At 37.4% G+C, this 19820-nt stretch overlaps 1 protein-coding gene across 4 annotated transcripts in view; it reads left to right on the plus strand.

The window, feature by feature from the left end:
- The window catches only part of LOC122743651 (protein only RNase P catalytic subunit), a 55826-nt gene that overhangs the window by 15151 nt on the left and 20855 nt on the right, over window positions 1-19820 (plus strand). For 3 of the 4 annotated variants that reach the window (XM_043988753.1, XM_043988751.1, XM_043988752.1), the window contains 2 exons: window positions 7699-7746; window positions 13542-13674. In XM_043988753.1, the coding sequence (XP_043844688.1) occupies window positions 13567-13674 (108 nt within the window). In that variant the 5' untranslated portion in view covers window positions 7699-7746; window positions 13542-13566. The remainder of the gene's footprint in view (window positions 1-7698; window positions 7747-13541; window positions 13675-19820) is intronic. The other variant, XM_043988754.1, reaches the window with a different exon arrangement.

Consider the following 19820-nt stretch of genomic DNA (forward strand, 5'->3'; position numbering starts at 1 on the left):
ATATGTAGACACTTTTCTTTTGTCAATAGATTATTTCTTGGGGGTCTAACTTTTCTAAAATTCTATTCAAGACATTCACTTCTTTCTTGGTTAGATTTATCCAGGTCTGAGAAGGATAAAATGAGAACCCCATTAGTATGATGTTCCTATTTCTCCTTATAACTTTGCCTTTAAGCATATAGATGTTGGCCCATATGTTTAGTATTGATATTAATTCATTGTCTGTGGTACTTTTCTGCAAGTTGTAGTTTCCCTGTTTATCTCTTTTAATTAGATCTATTTTTTCTGTTGCTTTGTTTGTGATCATTATTGCTATCCCTGCCTTTTAGATTTAGCAGAAGAAAAACAGATTTTTCTCCAGCCCCGTGTTTTAATTCCTTGTGCTTTCTGCTTCGAGTGTTTTTATAAATAATATGATGTTGGATTCTGATTTTTCTATTTTATGGGTGAATTTATCTTATTCATATTCATAGTTATTATTAATTCTGTATTTCTCTTCATCCTATTCTCTTATACTTTTCCTTCTCTTTGCTTTTCACTCCTATAAAAATGAGAAGGATGAGAAAGAAGTGAGCTCAGCACTAGTGTTCTAGGTTTGGTGTAATCTGCTCCTGTTCCCCTGTCCCTCTTTTCTTTCCCTCACCTAGATTCCAATAACAAGGTCTTATCCTTTCTCTTAAGCCTCTCTTTGAAATCCATTCTATTTAAAGTTTGTTTTGCTTACTACTGATGGTTTGTTTGATCTGCCCTCCCTTTTACTCGCCATTTCACTTTTCCCCTTTTATTCCTGTTTTCCTGTTGGCTGAATTGTATTTCTGTACATAATTGTTTGTGTACAGATGAGAGTGAAATTCAAATGTTGCCCATTCCTTCACCCTATCCTCCTCTTTTCTATAGAAAACTTCTACTTGCATCCCCAGATTGTATGAGATAATTTTCCCTTAACCTCTTTTCCCCTCCCCTTTAGCAGTATATTCCTTATACCCTCTTTTTCCATTTTTTTAAGGTTTGTCAGGATATGACAGAACCACTCCTAGGCCCCCTCTGTCTATTTAAACTTCTTTTATGACCTCTAATGATGAAAGAAATGTGAGGAAACAAATGCTTCATCTCCCCATATTAAAAAATAAACGGTTTATCCTTGTTTAGTCCCTTCCTATTGCTCTCTCAGTTTACCTTTTTAAGTTGTCTCCTGTGTTGTTATTTCATGGTTTTTGCTCAGCTCTAGGCTTTTCATCAGGCATGCTTATAAGTCCTCATTTTCATTAATGGTACATCTCTTCCTCCCCCCCCCCCATTAGGTTTATGCTCAGTTTTCCTGGATATTCTATTCTTGGTTCTAGGCCTGGATCTTTTGCCTTCTGCATTATTGTATTCCAAGCCCTCTGCTCTTTTTAGAGGGGTGGATGCTAAGTCTTGTGTGATACTGACTGTGGCTCCTTGGTACTTGAATTCTTTCTTTCTGGGTGTTTGTAGTACTTTTTTCTTCTTTCTAGAAGCTCTAGGTTTTGGCTATAGTATTCCTGGGAGTTTTCATTTTGAGGTGTCTTTCAGGACGTGATTGGATTTTTCTGTTTCTACTTTGCCTTCTTGGTTCTAAGATAGATGAGCAGTTTTCTTTTGATTTCTTGATGTATTATGTCTGGGCTCTTTTTTGGGGGGGACAGTATGCTTTTCATCTAACCATTGATTTTTTTTTTCTTTTTTTTAATTAATAAAGGTTTTTTTTTCCGTTACATGTAAAGATAGTTCTCAACTTTTGTTAATACAAGCTTTACAATTTCAGATTTTTCTCCCTCCCTCCCCTCCCTCCCCCCTCCCCTAGACAGCAGGTAATCTGATGTAGGTTTTATATATATATATATATATATATATATATATATACACACACATAATAACATTAAACATATTTCTGCATTAGTCATGTTATAAGAGAAAAAAATCAGAGCAATGATGAAAAACCTCAAAATAGAAAAAAACAACAGCATCAAAAACAAAAGAAATAGTATGGTTCATTCAGCATCTATACTCCGCAGTTCTTTTTTTTTTTTTCTTGGATTTGGAGATCCTCTTCCATCACAAGTTCCCTGGAACTCTTTTGTGCCATTGCATTGATGATACTGTGTATAGTGTTCTTCTGGTTCTGCTCATCTCACTCATCATCAGCTCACGCAAGACCCTCCAGGTTTCTCTGAACTCCTGCTCATCATTTCTTACAGCACAATAGTATTCCATTGTATTCATATACCACAACTTGTCCAGCCATTCCCCAATTGATGGGCACCCCCTCAACTTCCAATTCCTTGCCACCATGTAAAGAGCAGCTATAAATATTTTTGTACATGTGGGTCCCTTTCCCCTTTCCATGATTTCTTTGGGAAAAAGACCCAAAAGTCTAACCATTGATTTTTATAGTATCTCTCCTTGATCCATTTTCCAGGTCCATTGTTTTTGCCATGAGATATATTACACTTTCTCTTATATTCCACTCTTATGTCTTTGTTTTAATATTTCTTGATATCTCATGGAGCCATTAATTTCTATTTGATCACTTCTAGTTATCATTTGTTACATGGTAGCTAAGTTCCTTAAAAATAAATCAGTTTTCAAAACCCACAGAGGGCAGCTTACAGATCTTAAGAAAAATTAGGGAATCAGCAGGCCTCCCAAATGAGAGTAAATGCCATCTAGGTTTTTGTGTTCAAAATAGCAATCCCCAATGGAAGATTTTCCACCCCTGAGGAATCAGTTTCTAATCTGAGTATGATATTTTCTTGATCAGTTGTGATTTATGAGCAGATTCTGTCTGGTCCCTATCAATGTCAATTTCTTCTGGCCATTTCCCTTTACTGTTGTTTTATGCATACTAGAACAGTTCTTTAAAGTATTTAAGTATGACCACTCGACTTCTTGATTTCCTGAAATCAGTCAATTAGTAAACATTTATTAAGCACCTATGACTGTGCTAAGTTCTAGGGATACAAAAAGAGGCAAAAGATAGTTCCTGCTCTCACAGTCCAATGAGGAAGACAACATGCAAACAAATACAAATAAGCTTTATATAGGATAAATAGGAAATAGTTAACATCAGGAAGGTGCTAGAATTAAGAAGGATTAGGAAAGGCTCCTGTAAAAGATAGGATTTTTGTTGAGGAAGCCAAGGAAGTCCATAGGCAGAGTTGAAGAAGGAGAGCATTGACATCTGGACCATTGAAGTAGCCTGTGCAGAATCTAATGGGTATGCCCATCAGAAGCCTCTCCTTACTCCAGTCTACCCTCTATTCAGCCTCTAAAGAGATATTCCTAGAGTACAGTTACAACTATATCACCCTCCCCCATACCCTGCAAACATTCAATAAACTGCAGTAGCTCCATATTGCCTCCTGGATCAAATACTTTTTAGCATTCAAAACCCTTCATAAGCTACCCCCCCACACACACACACCGCTACCTTTTCAATTTTCTTATACTCCCCCTCCCCCAACATGTATTCTTAGATCCAGTGATTCTGGCCTCCTTGCTATTCCTTAAACAAGATAACTCCATCTCTGTTCCAGGCATTTTCACTGGATGCCCCTGTAATGCTCTCCCTTCTCATTTCCACCTCCTGGCTTCCTTCAAGTCTTAGCTAAAAATCATACCTTTTATAGGAAGCCTTCCCAATTCCCCTTCATTCAATTCCCCTTCTCTCTATTGATCATTTCCTATTTATCCTGTGATTTAGCTTGTTTGTACATACATATTTACATGTTGTCAACTTCATTAGAGTGTGAGTTTCCCAAGGTCAACTTAATTTTTCATCATTCTCTGTATCCCCAGCACTGGATACCTGACACACAGTAGGTACTTAATAAATGCTAATCTATTTGCTTTTACTTGAATCATTGTATAAATGATCATTATTGAAGGGACTTCAGGAAGATAGGGGCACTGGACTAGTGTTGGTTGATCTGTAAACTGGTCCAAGCCATTCTGGAAAGCATTTTTGAACTATGCCCAGAAAGTTAGCAAACTGTATATCCCTTGACCCAGCAATACCACAATTCAAACTACTCAGAGATCAATGAAAGAGGAAAAGGCTGCATATGTTCAAAAATATTTAAGTTTTACTAAAGAAGTAGAAATAGAAGGCTTATTGTGAGTGCCCTTAAGCTGGGGAACGACTGAACAAATAACTATATAGAGGGGCAGCTAGGTGGCGCAGTGGATAGAGCACCAGCCCTGGTGCTCTATTGCCTCACTCAAAAAACAAAACAAAACAAATAACTACATAGAAATGGAAGGGGAGCTTAAAAAAATTGTGAAAGAAAGTTTTATACCAACCTGGTACATCTTTTGTGAACTGTTGTAGAGTGAAGTGAGCAGAACCCAGAGAACAATTTATACAATGTCAACATTGTAAAGAAAAACAATTTTGAAAAACTTTAAGAATTCTCATTAATACAATGACCAACCACAATGATAAAATGCACTATTTCCTGACATTGAGGTGATGAACTTACATGCGAAATTAGTGGTAAATATTATTTATTTATTTATTTATTTATTAGTGAGGCAATTGGGGTTAAGTGACTTGCCCAGGGTCACACAGCTAGTAAGTGTGTGTTAAGTGTCTGAGGCTGGATTTGAACTCAGGTACTCCTGACTCCAGGGCCAGTGCTCTATCCACTGCGCCACCTAGCTGCCCCCAGTGATAAATTTTTATGCCTCAATAATGTAGATGTTTGTTTTCCTTGACTATGAATATCTAATGTAAGTGTTTTAGTTTTCTTTCAGTTTTGAGGTTGGGCAGAGATGAAATAGAAATGAGGTCTGTTTTTTCTGAAAGCAAAGTTTTGTGGCATAACTTATAAATCTCTTTGTTCCTTATCAAACGTGAAAATTTTTGAATTTTATTTTTTAGCTTCAGAATTTTAAAAAACACCTTTAAAATATTTATTTTGAGATCTTGTTACATTTATTACACTATTTTCTTATATTTCTCCTTTTATTTCATTATTTCCCTTGATATTCTTACCTTTTTCTTTTTCCAGATGCATTTTGTTTTGTCTGGTTTTATATCATAACTCCCTCATGATTGGGTATGGTAACAAATTTGTAAATTAATTTAAGTAATATTGTCATTTTTATTATATTGGTTTGGACTAACAATGAATAACATCTCTACCATTATTTGTCTTTCCTTTTTAATTTTTTAAAAAATTTTGAACCTAAAACCCACTTTTCCATATACAGAACCAAACCCCCCCAAAAAGGATTATATATAAAATTATGAATCTGTTTTCTATTGTTTCTCTATGATATAGTATATAATATAACAAGCTACATCTAAAACTCTTACTTGTCTGTTTTTCCTTCTGAAGTTCCTTATGTTCTGTTCTATTGCACTTTAAAATATTTTAGTGGCTCTCTTTTTTTTTTGGCTTCAATGATACAACTCCCCCCCCCCCCCCATCCCTTAACATTAAAAAATCATGATAAAGGGGCAGCTAGGTGGCACAGTGGATAGAGCACTGGCACTGGATTCAGGAGGACCAGAATTCAAATCCGGCCTCAGACACTTAATAGCTGTGTAACTCTAGGCAAGTAACTTAACCCCAATTGCCTCACAAAAAAACCCCCAAACATGATAAACCCTTGTAACAAATAAGCATAATGTGGTGGGTAAAATCCAAAATGGCTGAAGAAAAAATTGTTGGAGCTTCTGATATAAAACAGTTTAGTAAGCAATTCATGCCACCTGCATAAGAAATCAGGATGAAGAGTCCCCAGCCTTGCCACTAGACCTCAAATACAAAGGGAGACAGATTTTTATGCATTAAAAACAATCAAATGAGACCAATTAAGTAAAAGAAAACAATTAACTAAAATAAAAAATTAGTAATCTGATTTCTAGTCAGAGAACAAATTAGAGGCTTTCTCTGTTGGGAGAAGAACAAACAGGCACAATTGCCTGAAGTCAGAAAAAGTGGTGTCCCACTCCCCAAAAAGTGTTGGTATTCAGTCAGTGGAACAAAGAAACATTAACCAGTATGGTCAAATAAAACACATGGGTTGCTTGAGTTGTAAAATTAAAAGAAAAATCCATCGATCATCTGATCTTGTTGGCTCTAATCAACAAGTAGTAGTAGTCCAGCTTCTCAGTCACAGAGGGTTAGGTTAAAACAGTGCAATAAAGTTTTCTCACAAGACAGAAATTGGACTAAACCCATTATTAAATTGAAAGAGAATTGAACTAGCTCCATAATTGAGTCACAAGATCGAGTCAGTGTGGTTCACTCCCTAATTCCCTCAATTGTACAGCAAAATGAATCATCACAGTGCCCATGTACAAAAATTTTGACTCTTTCTGCACCTTTACCTTTGTGTTAAGATGATGTTCATAGATTTTTTTAGGAACGTGGTTCATCATTGCATTGATCAAATTTTGGAAGTCTTTTCAAAAACTTTGTTTTGGGTTTTTTTTGTTTTTTTACAATATTGTTGTCCTTATATAAATTGTTCTTCTGGTTCTGTTTACTTCATTCTGCATTAGTTCATACTATCCATGATCCTCTGCTAGAAATAGCAAGCCCTACTTCCTACCTCCTTTCTACACTAGTATATTCTTTTTACTCTTCCGTCTTTTCCCTCTTAAAACAGCCTTCTGTTTTTTTCTTATTTAACTCCCTTCAGTGTCCTTTGAGGACATTAAGGTTCTGAAAAGGTTTCTTCCTTTTTTATTGTACTGTTAGTCCTGAAACATCATACAGCTCCTTGCAATGCTCAGGTAAATTTACTTTTCTAATTTTCTATGAGTTCTTGTGGTTGTGTGTTTATCAAATTTCATACTCGGCTCTAGTTTTGTCAGAGACGTTTGAAATTTCTTCATGCTGCCTCTGATTCTAGAGGATCTAAATATTTTATGAGATCTTGATGGCTCATGAAGAATATTGTTTTTAGGTATTTGGGAACTGGGGTTTCAGTTTGGAAACCCTATAATATATTGGTCATCTAAAGTTTTAGAGAATTACCCAAAGGACTCATAGGTTAAGGAATTTAACTGTTGTCACTCAGTTAGCTTGTGTCAGAGACAGGACTTGAACCCAAGTCTTTCTAATTATAAGGCCAGTCCTTTCTTTCCTATAATGCCTTTACAGGCATTACTTTTCCAAACTCATCCATGGCCACATGACTAGTAAATATTAGATGTTTCTACTTCTTTAGTAAAATCCAAGATATCTTCATTCTTACTTCACCATATTACATACTGTGCACAAGGCAGTAAGAATAATGGATTACAGTCAGGGTATGATCCACTGTTTAACTATTCAGGTGATAGTACGTGTTTAATGTGGCCAGGTTTTTGTTTGTTTGTTTGTTTACGCTGTCCATTTAAAGTGTCATTTGAATTTTTTTTTTTTATGGAATCATATATTTAGAGTTTGAAGGTACCTTAGAAGCTATTGATTCTCACCCCACAAATTGAGGAAATAGGCCCAGATAGAGTATGTTTTTTCCTGCCATTACAGAGGTAGTAGTGAGAATAGAACCAGGATTCTAAATCCAGTGCTCTTTGCACTATACCATATTAATCATGTGTAGTAGTGTGTCATAAGGTTAGGATATTTACTTGTTAATGAGCTTACATTTTAAATTAACTTTATTATTTTATGGCTAAATATAAATCTGAACCTTTTTTTGGCAATCCTTTTATAGTATTCCTGAGAAAAAATGGAAAGGAGAATCTGTCACCATTCATAAGAGGTAAGGGAACTTTTTTGTTTATTTTTTTAACTCTTCAATTCAGACATGATTTATTGCGTAATCATTCACTTAATTTTTTTTTTTTAACCTGGGAGAATGGGAATTGAGATTTAGTGGCAGTCTTGGAAGTGAGTTTTGGCTTCTGGTATGATAGTGATATGCCTTTCTGCTGTGTGAATGGGGCCGAGCAGCTTAGCCAGCCTCAGAGGCTCCTGCAGCTGAAGCAGAGGGGGAGGGGCACCAGCCCCTCTTACACAGGAAAAGCCCCTGAGGGGCTAAGGCTTTTTAATCTCAGCCCAAAGGCAGGGTCCCCAAATCAAAATAAATTCCCACAGTCCCCCCCTTTGCTTCGACAAGAAACACGTTGTGTTTCCTTGATGAAGCAGCAAAACAAAATACCATAACCTATGCTGGGACACAATGCCAATAACAACACAGGAAAAGAAAATTTTGTCCAGAGGGGCAATCCCTCATGGACTCGTGCTTTGACAGCATCCACAGAGGGAAGGCCTCTGCAGAAAATACACATTACAGATGGTGTATGTGGGAAAAAACAAAAGTGTCCATTTAAAGTCTTTAAATCTTGTCTTTGAAGGAGGGTTGAGATGTCATCAGGGGAACTGGACTCTGGTCTGGATTCTGGCTGTCTCTGGAACTGCTGGTTGTCTCACTAGTCTTTAGCGTAGTATTGTCCAAAAATGTTTATTTTAAATAGAGAAAGTTCTTCAAACAACAGTGAAAGTTTTTCAAAATATACAAAACAAATTTAAACTTTATATATACACAACATATTGGAGTCCCCCCTTTGGAGGATATTCATATCCATACGTAAGACAAAATTGAGACCATTATGTGATTACTAACACTTTTTACCACTATATGTCTGGATCAAGGCCAAATTTAGTAATGTGTCTGTGATGAAACCAGAAAATGTTATGGAAAGGTTACCATACCACATCTTGTGGTGCATAGACATCCAGTAATTGTGCTAGACCTCAGGTGGATGAATTCTAACCATGCCACCAGATAATGAAAAAGCCAAATTAAGTTAACCAGGTGCATGGGCTGAAGCTTCCATGACACCAGACCATTTTTGGAGTGAGAGATGTGCCCTATATAGCTGTTATTATCAGCAAACTATGAACTTACTGAATATATTTGGACTAAGGGAATCCCGCCTCCAGGTTTCGCTGAATGGCTGTTCTCTCAGCCTTCTCAGGGCACCTTAAGTGTACCTGTCTCTCCTCCTGTTGTACGTATATTTTCTCCAAGGCCTGCACCATGGAGTTGAACCATTTCCATCAAGCTCAATATAAGAGCAATTAGTCTGTGAAATGGTAAGTTTCCATAATTCATAAATCTCACATTAATTTCACCAAAGATAATATAATGGTAAAAATGCGTGTTATGCTGCATAACTAAATACACACTTGCAATATATACAATAATTCCAAACCATATACAGAGTCAATTGGAAAAGTGGTATAATGACCAATACACCAAAATTACTACTCTTTCACAAAGGACAATAAAAGCTATATACATAGTCACGATGACATTTAAATGATAAATGAATATAAATGACTGATAATATCAAACATTATTACAAAATCTTCATTAAACCAGTAAACCACATCTTGTTCATGAATTCTCTATCTACTATAATGACAATAACAGATACTTGAATTGATAAACAGCTTATGAAAAAAAAAAACCAAAAATATCAGCATACTTGAAGGGATAAATAATTTATCAAAAGAACCAAGACATCAGCAAGACTCAGTGTTCATCGTCTTACAAATTAAGCAATGAGGGTTCAATAACCCTTTCTAGAAATTAGAGCCATGTGCTCTTGCTGAAGAAGTTCTTCACCTACGAATGGTACAGGTGGAATGAGATGATAAAGACTGAACTGAGGCCAAGCAGGAACAGGAACAGCAACACCAGCAGGTCAGGGCACCTGCTTCAATTCTGCCACAGTTGGAAGATGCTGGAAATCCAGCTATAAAGATACTTGGATAGAATTTTTTTTTCGAGCCACAAGTGGCTTAGCGATTTCATCAAAACAGGGTATCCATTGCCTGCAATACCCAGCTGTTCCCAGAATGGCCCTTAGCTGCTTTTTAGTTAATTCTGCCACTCTTTGGGCTTCTAATAAGCAATCATAATATGTGTCCTCAGCCTTAAGGGTCACATGAGGTTTGTTACTCTGGGGAGGAGAATGGAATGGAATAAAAGGGCTAATGTATTTAAAGTCTGGAAAAATAAAATTTTTAGTATTTACTGTTGTCCATTCCTCCCCTATAAACCATCACTTCTCTATATTTCCCTGATCTGTACCCTTCTGAGAGGGTCTGTGACTGTTTTCATTTTGCTCCTTTATATCTCTCTGAAAAGGCCTATAACTTTTTTGACTCTACTTGTCTGTATCTCCCTGATAGGATATATAAATATATATATATATATATATTTAATTTTGATTGTAATAAGACTATAATTGCCTTGATTCTGTCCTTCTGTACTTTCCTGATAGGGTCTTCTAAAGTTATTCCAGTTCTTTTGGTAATAAGGCCTGTAATTGCCTTGGTTGTTACCTTTCTGGTAAAAGTTTCTCTGATTATTCCTATTTCCCCTAAAAAAATTTTTAAGGCTTTTGGTCTGTTTCAGTTCAAACTTTCTGGTTCTACATTCTCTCAACAAGTGTCCTTGCTTCTCACAATATCGACACACTTTAGGGGTTCTGTAATGACTTTTAACTGTTTGATCTGAGAGTGCAGGTGTTAAGATGCTTCTGTGAGTATGCTTCGCAACATCCTGCATGGGAGGCTTCTGCTGACCTGCTTTTAAAGACTGGTCAACATCTTTTTGTGAACTCAGGTTATTTCTAGCAGAGGGAGCTCTGGGATCCCTCTGAATACATGGCTCACTATGGGTACAATTCTTCCTCTCTCTCCAGAGTTGCATAAGAAAATACCATGCTAGAATATTAGTAATGGAGAAGAAAAAAATTACAATTGCTAGAGCTATTATCACTTTACCAAAATATGGCTCAAAATTAGTCAAAATGTCCATGGGTTTAGTAGGGAAAATACACTCACTCATTCCATCATTCCAAAAATTTTTTTGAGTATGGATGAGGAAAAATCCGTCAAGGCCATAAGAAAATACTGAGCTAGTCATCCTTTTAATGTGAGATAATATGGTGTCCCAGAATACCCCAATGAAAAAAGGCAAGAGGTAAAACAAATATTCAGTCATGGTTCAGTTTAAACGCTAAGGCTTTTCCTTGCTAGAGGCTTTCAAAAAATTAAGGGAAGCAATTGGTGGAAAAAAAATTTTTTTTCTATATAAAAAAATTTCTTAGTGGTCCTTTTTTAAAAAAAAAAGATTTACCAGGTTAGGTAAGAAACTCCTTGTGGCTCATCAATCTTTATGTAAAAAAACCTTTAACTATAACCTGAAAAATTATATAACTGGACTTATGAAAAATTATAAGTTTAGAAAAATTATAATTTGGCCATAAGTCCTGCTGCGGTCACCATTCAAATGTAAAAGTATTTTACTGACTAGGCCCTAATTTGGCTGGAGGGGCCTAATCTAATTGGAGGGCATAATCTTACTGGAGAACTAATCTGGGGGCTTTTGACTGGCTGGCTATCTGACTGCTATTAATTTAATATGGGCCATTTATAAAGTTCTACCACACTTGCTCCTCCCAAATTGATAAGCAAAAGATTAAGAAGCCTCTTAATTAAATAAAGCAGAATTTATTTATAAAAATAAATGTAAGAGATAAGGGTTAAGAAATGCAAATTATACAACCTGTCTGCTTTTAATATAATAAGGGCCTTAGCCTCTTGCCTTAGGGTATGCTCCAGCTTTCTCCAACTTTCACTTTTTCTCCTTCACTCTAGCTCCCCTGCTTCTCTTTTACTGCTCCGCTCCTTTCTTCTAACTCCAAGCCCCTTTCACTTTGTCGAACCCCCCCTGAAAAGCCCCTTAGCATCCTCACCTCTGTTGCCAACCCCCTGGTGTCTCTACCGTCTCTATATCGTAGCCCTTCCTCACTTTCTGTCTCTTTCAGTTCTCTTAATCTTCCAGCCTCCCCTTCACTGTCTTCTCCCCTGTATATATGTTCCTTCTCTTCCCTCAAACCTCTGACTCCCTGTGCCCCCGCACATGCCAAGCTAATCTGCTGGCCACACTAGGGCTATGCCCAGCGGGGCTCGAGGGGCCTGTGCCCCCTGCTGCATGCCTGGGACCTCTGCTAGAGGCCGGCCTGCATGAACCTGGAATCTCTGGGGTAGATACCCCCCAGGGCGGAGGGAGCTGGGGCTTTTTCCCCCAGCTGTCTGACCTGGCATCCCGTAAAGCCCATGGGGCTTTTTGGCTCAGCTTGCGGGTGCGGGGGGGAACCAGCCCCTCTTACACAGAAAAAAACCCTGAGGGCCTAAGGTTTTTTAATCTCAGCCCAAAGGCAGGGTCCCCAAATCAAAATAAATTTCCACAAAGAGTATCACATAAAACAAAATGGGCAATTTTGATTACTTAAAATTGAGAAGTATCTGACCTCAGAAAATCAGTGTAGATCAAAATAGAATTTAAATATTTTCGGGGGGGGGGAATATAATCTTTGCAATAAGTTTCCCTAATAAAAGTCTGTTGTCTAAGATAGATGAGGAGTTAATTCAAATTTATAAGACTAAGAGCCATTCCCCAATCGACATGGTCAAAGGATATGACCTTTTATCAACCCTCCTTTCTTTTTTAATTAGAAACTGAATCCTAAAGAAGTTCTCAAAATTGCAAACTATTGGCACACCTCTAAACAATTCTGAAATTATCTTACACCCATCATATTAGCAAACATGGTAACATATGAAAAGCTTTCGAGAAAAGAAGTATGCTAATTATCAACTAGTGAAGCTGTGTATTGAACTAGCTAGACTGGAAAACAATTTGGAATCACGAAGAAAAAGTATGTTGTTCATACCCTTTGGTCTGCCAGTACTGAGTTTAGAAAGAGGTTATTGAAAACAAGGAAAAATATTCATGTCAGCACTGTATTTTGTAAAGCAAAAAAGAAATTCTACATAATTAAGGAATAATAAATATGAAGAATTCAAATAAATATGGGAAGACATATAAAGTGATAAAGTAAATAAAAGAGAACCAGAAGAGCAGTATACATAATTGGTACTATGTAGTAAATGAAAATAGCCTTAAATAGCAATAAAAAAGATGTAATAAACATTGGACTATGTGAGTACTAATATTTAAGGTAAACATTTGCCCTGTCATTTGACAAATGGAAGTGTTCCAGAGTGTAAAGTTGTAATATGATCAGATTCACTAACTCTTTTAGTTAAAACTCATTTTACTTAACTTTTTTTCAGGAATTAATTTGGGAATACACTGAACTTTGTATGATATGTTCAACAACACAACAATTATAAAATAAAGAGAGTAATACATAAACCAATTTTTAAATTTGAAATAACTACAAATCCTCCTATGAGGTGTATAACCTTGAAACTATGTTTTGTCTGGTTTAGTTAAAATTTCCCTCTAGTTGCAAGTCAATAAAAACAATTATGTGAATACATGTTTGCCTTTTATGGATGGCTTTTATATGGATACCTAAACTGGTATCTTAGTGGCTGTTTATGCATTGATTTGCATAATATTATGAATATTTTGTTCTTTTTCCTTTTGGCCACAGGCCTGGAGTTCTCCACTGGAAGAATTTCCTTCCTGAAATTTATCATACTAAAAAAATATAATTTTTATTACAGTGGGCAATGCTCAGCCTGTGGAAGAATGTTAGAGTCTATTCACCTGAACTCAGAAGAGTATGAATTCCTTAAGCAGAGAGTCCTGAAGGATGTGCTTGATGGAGGTGACCAATATAGAAAAACAACACCAGAGGTGAGCCAAATCAAATTGCTTTTTTACAGAGTTAGCATTATTGTACAGACTGATGGGATATAACAATTGTCTGTTTTAGACTTTTTAATGGAAAGATAGCTTTCTGTTCCTGTCCTGGATATTTCTAGAAAAATGTATTCTGTGTTATTGGGGGTGGGGAGGGGCAATGAGAGTTAAGTGACTTGCCCAGGGTCACACAACTAGTAAGTGTCAAGTGTCTGAAGCTGGGTTTGAACTCAGGTCCTCCTGCATCCAGGGCTGGTGCTTTATCCACTGCACCACCTAGCTGCCCCACCTATGTTACCTTTTTAATATTTATTATCTTTCATTTCTTGGAATTAGGAAATCTAAAGAAAGATATGTTTTAGAATTTTAAAACAGATTTTGTTCATATTAAAAAATGGTTTTAAAGTCTGTATTGCCTTTCCTTTTATGACTTTAAGTTGGTTTATGGAGGTGGAGTTAAGAGATAAATACTCTTATTTGTGAAGCTGAGAAAGGACTTGGGCTTACTACTTGACTCATTTCAAAATTTAAAGTAAAGATTTGAAGTGGAAAAGATTATTTTGTCTTATTACCATGACTGATATCCTCCTATATCTGTTTCCAGTAAGAATAATAATCAGTAACTTATGTAGTGCCTTAACTATGTACTAGGCACTCTATTAAGCCCTTTGCAATTATTATCTCATTTGAGCCTCGACACAACCCTAGAAGATAGGTGGTATTACTTTCCTCATTTTACAGATGAAAACTGAGGCAAACAGTAGTTAAGTGACTTGCCCAGGTTCACACAGCTGATAGTGTCTGAGGCCAGGTTTGAACTTGGATCTTCCTGATTCCAGGCCCAGCTCTCCACCCAGTGCACTACCTAACTGCCTATCTACCTAAGGATCTAAAAATTAGATAGTGCTTAGACTATTGTCTTTCAGTCTTTCTAAATGACCATCTTCCATTATGATCATATATTTATTTGATGATATCTTTTACTACATTTCTTACATGTCATTGCTAATAGCATCCAACAGCTTACCTCTCCACTCTAGAGCTCTCTGTTAGCCTTTGAGTCATGCAGAATTTTGATCTTTTAAAGATTCATAGTCATATGGCATCATTAGATTTTATTTTTGGTCTGGACATGTGTGGGGAGTTTCCCATGTGGAAAGTCCCTTCATTGATGGTACATTGGCAACTTGTCTGCAACTTATGGTCTCAGAGAGTTGCCTGAGGCACTGAGGAGTTAAGTGACTTACTCATGGTCACAGAGTTCATATGTTTCAGAGGGAGATCTTTAACCTAGGGGTCCCTGACTTCATAGGCCAAACTGTTATTTGTTATTTCATGCCACCTCTTTAGGAGAGAATATTGGTATTGACAGCACATTTTTGTGTAAGGAGTCAGGTTCTAATTATTGAAAATATCACATAATTTCCTAAATGCTGTCGTCTCACTTTATTGCTCCATCTGTTCTGTTCTTGCCCAGCTCATTGTCCATCTGCAGAACCTATTTAAGGTATACATACACACACATTCTCTCACACTCATATTCATAAACTGACTAGTTGTTGAGTCTTCTGCTCAGCTGGGTCAATGATATGTTAATGTTGCTGTTTTCTCCAGCAGCGCTGATCTCAGCTCAGCCATACTTGCTTATCCACCCCAATCTTGTCCATGCCTCTCAAGTTCACCATGGGGAGAGGACCAAGAGGACACCAGGCCATCTGTTGTCCCTTCCACTCTCCACATGACAAGTCCATCCTCTTTTTTCAGTCATAAATTCTCCTGATAGAATCCTTCGTGTTCCCTTTTTGCAGTCCCTGATTCATTATATATTGCAATCTACTCATACTCACCATTTTCCTTTATGAGATGACAGATTTAGAACTGGAAGGGGCCTTCAGGGGTCAAGTTCAACTCCTTCATTTTACAGATAAGTGAGCCTCAGAGAGGTTAAGTGACTTTCTCAAGATCCCCCAGGTTATTGGTGTCTGAGGTACAATTTAAACCCAGATCTTCCTCATCCCAAGTCCAACAATGTTCAGTACACCATGCTACCTCCTTAATTCTTTGGAAATTGTTGCCAGTTGTCAGTGTTTAAAACATATAAGCCTTTGCCTGGGAGTGATCGTGGTTATGTCTTGTTGATCTTAATAAAGAATGGAAAGAGAGGGGAAGAACTCATATACTGGGAGGATGGGATAGGAAGGTATGGGGAAATTATCTCCCATAAGTAAAATAGAACAAAGCTTCTTAAACTGAGTTGCAACCCCATATGGCATTGCATAACTAAATGTGGAGATCTCAAAAAACTTGGCAACAGTAAAAGGTTATGTGTACCTGTTTTATATACCTATATACATGGATCACATAAAAGTTTCTCAGGCAAAAAAAGGGGTTATGAGTGGGAAAAGTTTAAGAAGTCCCAAGATAGGTCAATAAGTCATCTTCTGAGTTTTTGTTTTGATTATCCCCATTACCATAGTAACTTTTCACAATCAGTAACTTTCTATTGGCTCATTTTTCCAGCCTGTTTCTTAACTTATAGCTTTATATTAAAGTTGAGTTCTGGGGTAGCTAGGTGGTCCAGTGGGTAAAGCACTGGCCTTGGATCCATGAGGTCCTGAGTTCAAATCCAGCCTCTGACACTTGACACTTACTGTGTGACCCTGGGCAAGTCACTTAACCCTCATTCCCGCCCGCCCCCCCCCCCCAGTTGAGTTCTGTTCCCAGGGTGCAGGAGGCATTATCCAAAGCTTAAGGCTTTTCTTGCTACTATTTTCAGAGATAGTTCTGAGGGTCTGTAGGTTTTTGGTTCTTCCAAGATGGCATAATGTAAAGAGAGGTGTGTTCACTGCTCTCCTGACTTGTATTCTGGTCTATGAACAACCACAAGCATTCTTCTCCATGGAATTGTGACCAGGGCCCCTGCAACCCTGCAGTCACAAGCATGGGCAGTGCAACAGAGTCCAGCACCCAGTGCCAGCAAAGGGTCCTTTTAATCTCCTTTTGACCAGTTGTTGGATCCCTTTACAGTCTGTGGTTTGAGAGCTTCTGAAGCTGCTGCTGTTGCTAATGAACTGCCTCTGTGGCCTAATGTTATCACTCGGGCAGGGACTGCATTTTGTGGTCTGCATTGAGCTCTAGGTCCCACCACTACCCCACTGAAACAAACCTTTCCTACCAACCTAAGTTGTCCTCATATGGAATTGTTTTGTTCCTATTTTTTGTTCATTCTGCCAGTCCAAAATTCAATTTGAGACATTATTTTAAAGTTGTTTGTAGAGGAATTTGGGAGAGCTCAGGTGAGTCTCTGCCTTTACTCTACCATCTTGGCTCTACCTCTCCAGTTTATATATTCTCATATTGATTTTTAAACAAATCATCTAAGAAGGGTCCACATTTCAACCCTAAAGTTATCTTATAAAGAGAAGTTGAATCATTTTAAAGACATAGTTTCTTTTTAATGAAATAGCTCCTTTTTAGAATAGAAAAGGAACAAATGGGGGGCAGCTAGGTGGCACAATAGATAAAGCACCGACCCTGGATTCAGGAGGACCTGAGTTTAAAATCTGGCCTCAGACAATTGACATGTATTAGCTGTGTGACACTGGACAAGTCACTTAACCCACACTGCCCCACCAAAAAAAAAGAATAAGATTTTAATTCGGTGTCTACAGGACAGCTTATGTGTGTGTTTAATTTTAATTTTCAAAAACTTTTTTTTAGGCTTAATTTTCAATGCTAATACTTATTTTCTAGGGTTTTTGAAGTTCATTTTTTTTTTAATTGGGGCATCAAAGAGTCAAACATTTGCATCTTGGGGCTACTTGTCTTTCATTTTGGAATCACAACTTATGCATGCATCTCAACTCATTGTACAACTTGCATTCTTATAGGCATATCTTTAAAATAACAACTAAGGGGCAGCTAGGTGGCACAGTGGATAGAGCACTGGCCCTGGAGTCAGGAAGACCTGAGTTCAAATCCGGCCTCAGACACTTACTAGCTGTGTGACCCTTGGCAAGTCACTTAACCCCAATTGCCTCACCAAAAAAAAACCCTAACAATTAAAATTTTACCTTCTATGAAAAGCCTCTTAATTCTAGTGCCTTCCCTCTGTCGTTTCCTATTTATCCTGTATATGACTTGCTTTGTGTATATTTGTTTGCATGTTTTCTACCCCGTTAGATTATAATCTTCTTGAAGAAAGAGACTTTTGTCATTTTTTATATCACTAATACTTAGCACCATGAGGCACATAGGAGGCATTTAATAAATGTTTATTTAAATTATATGAACTAATTTGCATCTGCTGCGCTGTGTTGTTTCATCTCTAAGGAACAAGATATCTCTGCCAGATATCCCCTGGTGTACAGTCCCCATCCCTACATCCACCATTTGCTTGCCTCCTTTTTTGTGTTGGCTCCCCCTTTAAATTGTAAGCTGTCTTTATTTTTATTAATTGTATCTCCAGCATTTAGCATAATGTCTGGCACATAGTAGGAGCTTAATATTTCTTAGATTAGATTATTGGAATATACTCTGTAAATTATTCCAGCAAAGGAGCTGAAAGAGGATGAAGGCTGAGTACTAGGACAAAAAGAGAGCCAAGACCCACAGAAAGGTGTGCGACATTGTGCCAATTGAATAAGGAGGTGCCAGCTGACAAGTGTTGTTCACTATTTAGTTCTGAATCACTTATCTAAGATGGACTGTGTCCAAAGATAGCATTCTAGAGTTAGAAACAGTCAAGGACCATAGGCTATATACTGAACAAGGAGCAGGTTCAGAAGCAAGCAGTAGCCTTGTAGTTATAATGGCAGGAATGAAATAAATTCTCAATTCCAAACCCCCATCCCAATCTGAACCTTACATAGATATAACCAGTTTCAAAAGGAACCTGAGATTTCTTGGGGCAGTGACAAGATGGTGGAAGAGAGGAAGCACTCATCCAAACTTTCAAAAACCCTCTCCAAACAACTTAAAATAACACCTCAAATTAAATTCTGGAGCAGTAGGGCCAACAAAAGGTCAAGGTGAGACATTCTTCCAACAAAAGACAGCTTAGGAGATTGAAAGGAGATCTTTGTTTCATGGAAGTGGAAGATAACCCAGAGCCCATGTGGTTGCAACACCAGTGGTGGGACTTAAATGGTAGTGACAAAAGCAGCAGCAACTTAAGGAGTTCTCAAGCCAGAAAGAGAACCCCTGTGTTGTTAGCACTGAATACAGGACTGGATGTTGTTTGGCAGCTTTATTGCCTGTACCCATTTCTGGGTCCCAGTTCAAAGTCATAAAGAAACATTTTCAGTCACAATGGATCAGGGGCACTGAGGAACAGTATCACTTGCTATCCCAAGGGATCATGGATGCAGAGATGCAGTATTAATTGCATTCCCAGTGGAGCAGAGCCCTTGAGGAGCAGTATCAATTGCAGTTCTAAGGAAGAAGGGGCTTTTCCTGGGTAAATATCAGAATGTAGGTCAACAGGAGATGAGTAACCACATCTCTCCCCAGAGCATACCACTTTGGAAACACCAAATGCTTCCAGACCCCCAGAACTAGTTCTGAAAACAGCAGTGTAAAAACGTCTGTAGCTTAGGACAGTTTTTCCCACTGCCCCAACTCCTCTCCCCAAACCCCAACACAAGGAACAAAGCCCAACTTTAACATAAAGTTCAAAGTCAAGAAATAGTCTGGAAAAATGAGCAAACAAACAAACAATAACCTGACCATAAAAAGCTACTGTGGTGACAGAGAAGATCAAGACATAAACTCAGAAGAATACAATGATGTCAAAATAGCCAAAAGCAAAGACTAAGGGGAAAAGAAAACATGGAATTTGATACAAGCCCATCAAGAATTCCTGAAAGAACTAACGAAGGATTTTAAAAATTAAATAGAAATGGTAAAAGAAAAATTGAGGTAAAGAAATGAAAGGAAGGGAAGAAAATTATGGTGATCAACAGCCAAAAAAGAGACACCAAAAAATATTAAAGAAAATAATACCTTAAAAAACATATTTGGAATTGTGAATGACTTAACTATTCTCAATAATACAATGATCCAAGACAGTCCCAAAGGACTATTGATGAAATATATTATCCACCTCCAAAGAAAGAACTGATATTGATGGAACACAGGCT

This window comes from Dromiciops gliroides, chromosome 2 (assembly GCF_019393635.1).
Source record: "Dromiciops gliroides isolate mDroGli1 chromosome 2, mDroGli1.pri, whole genome shotgun sequence".
Lineage (NCBI taxonomy): Eukaryota > Metazoa > Chordata > Mammalia > Microbiotheria > Microbiotheriidae > Dromiciops > Dromiciops gliroides.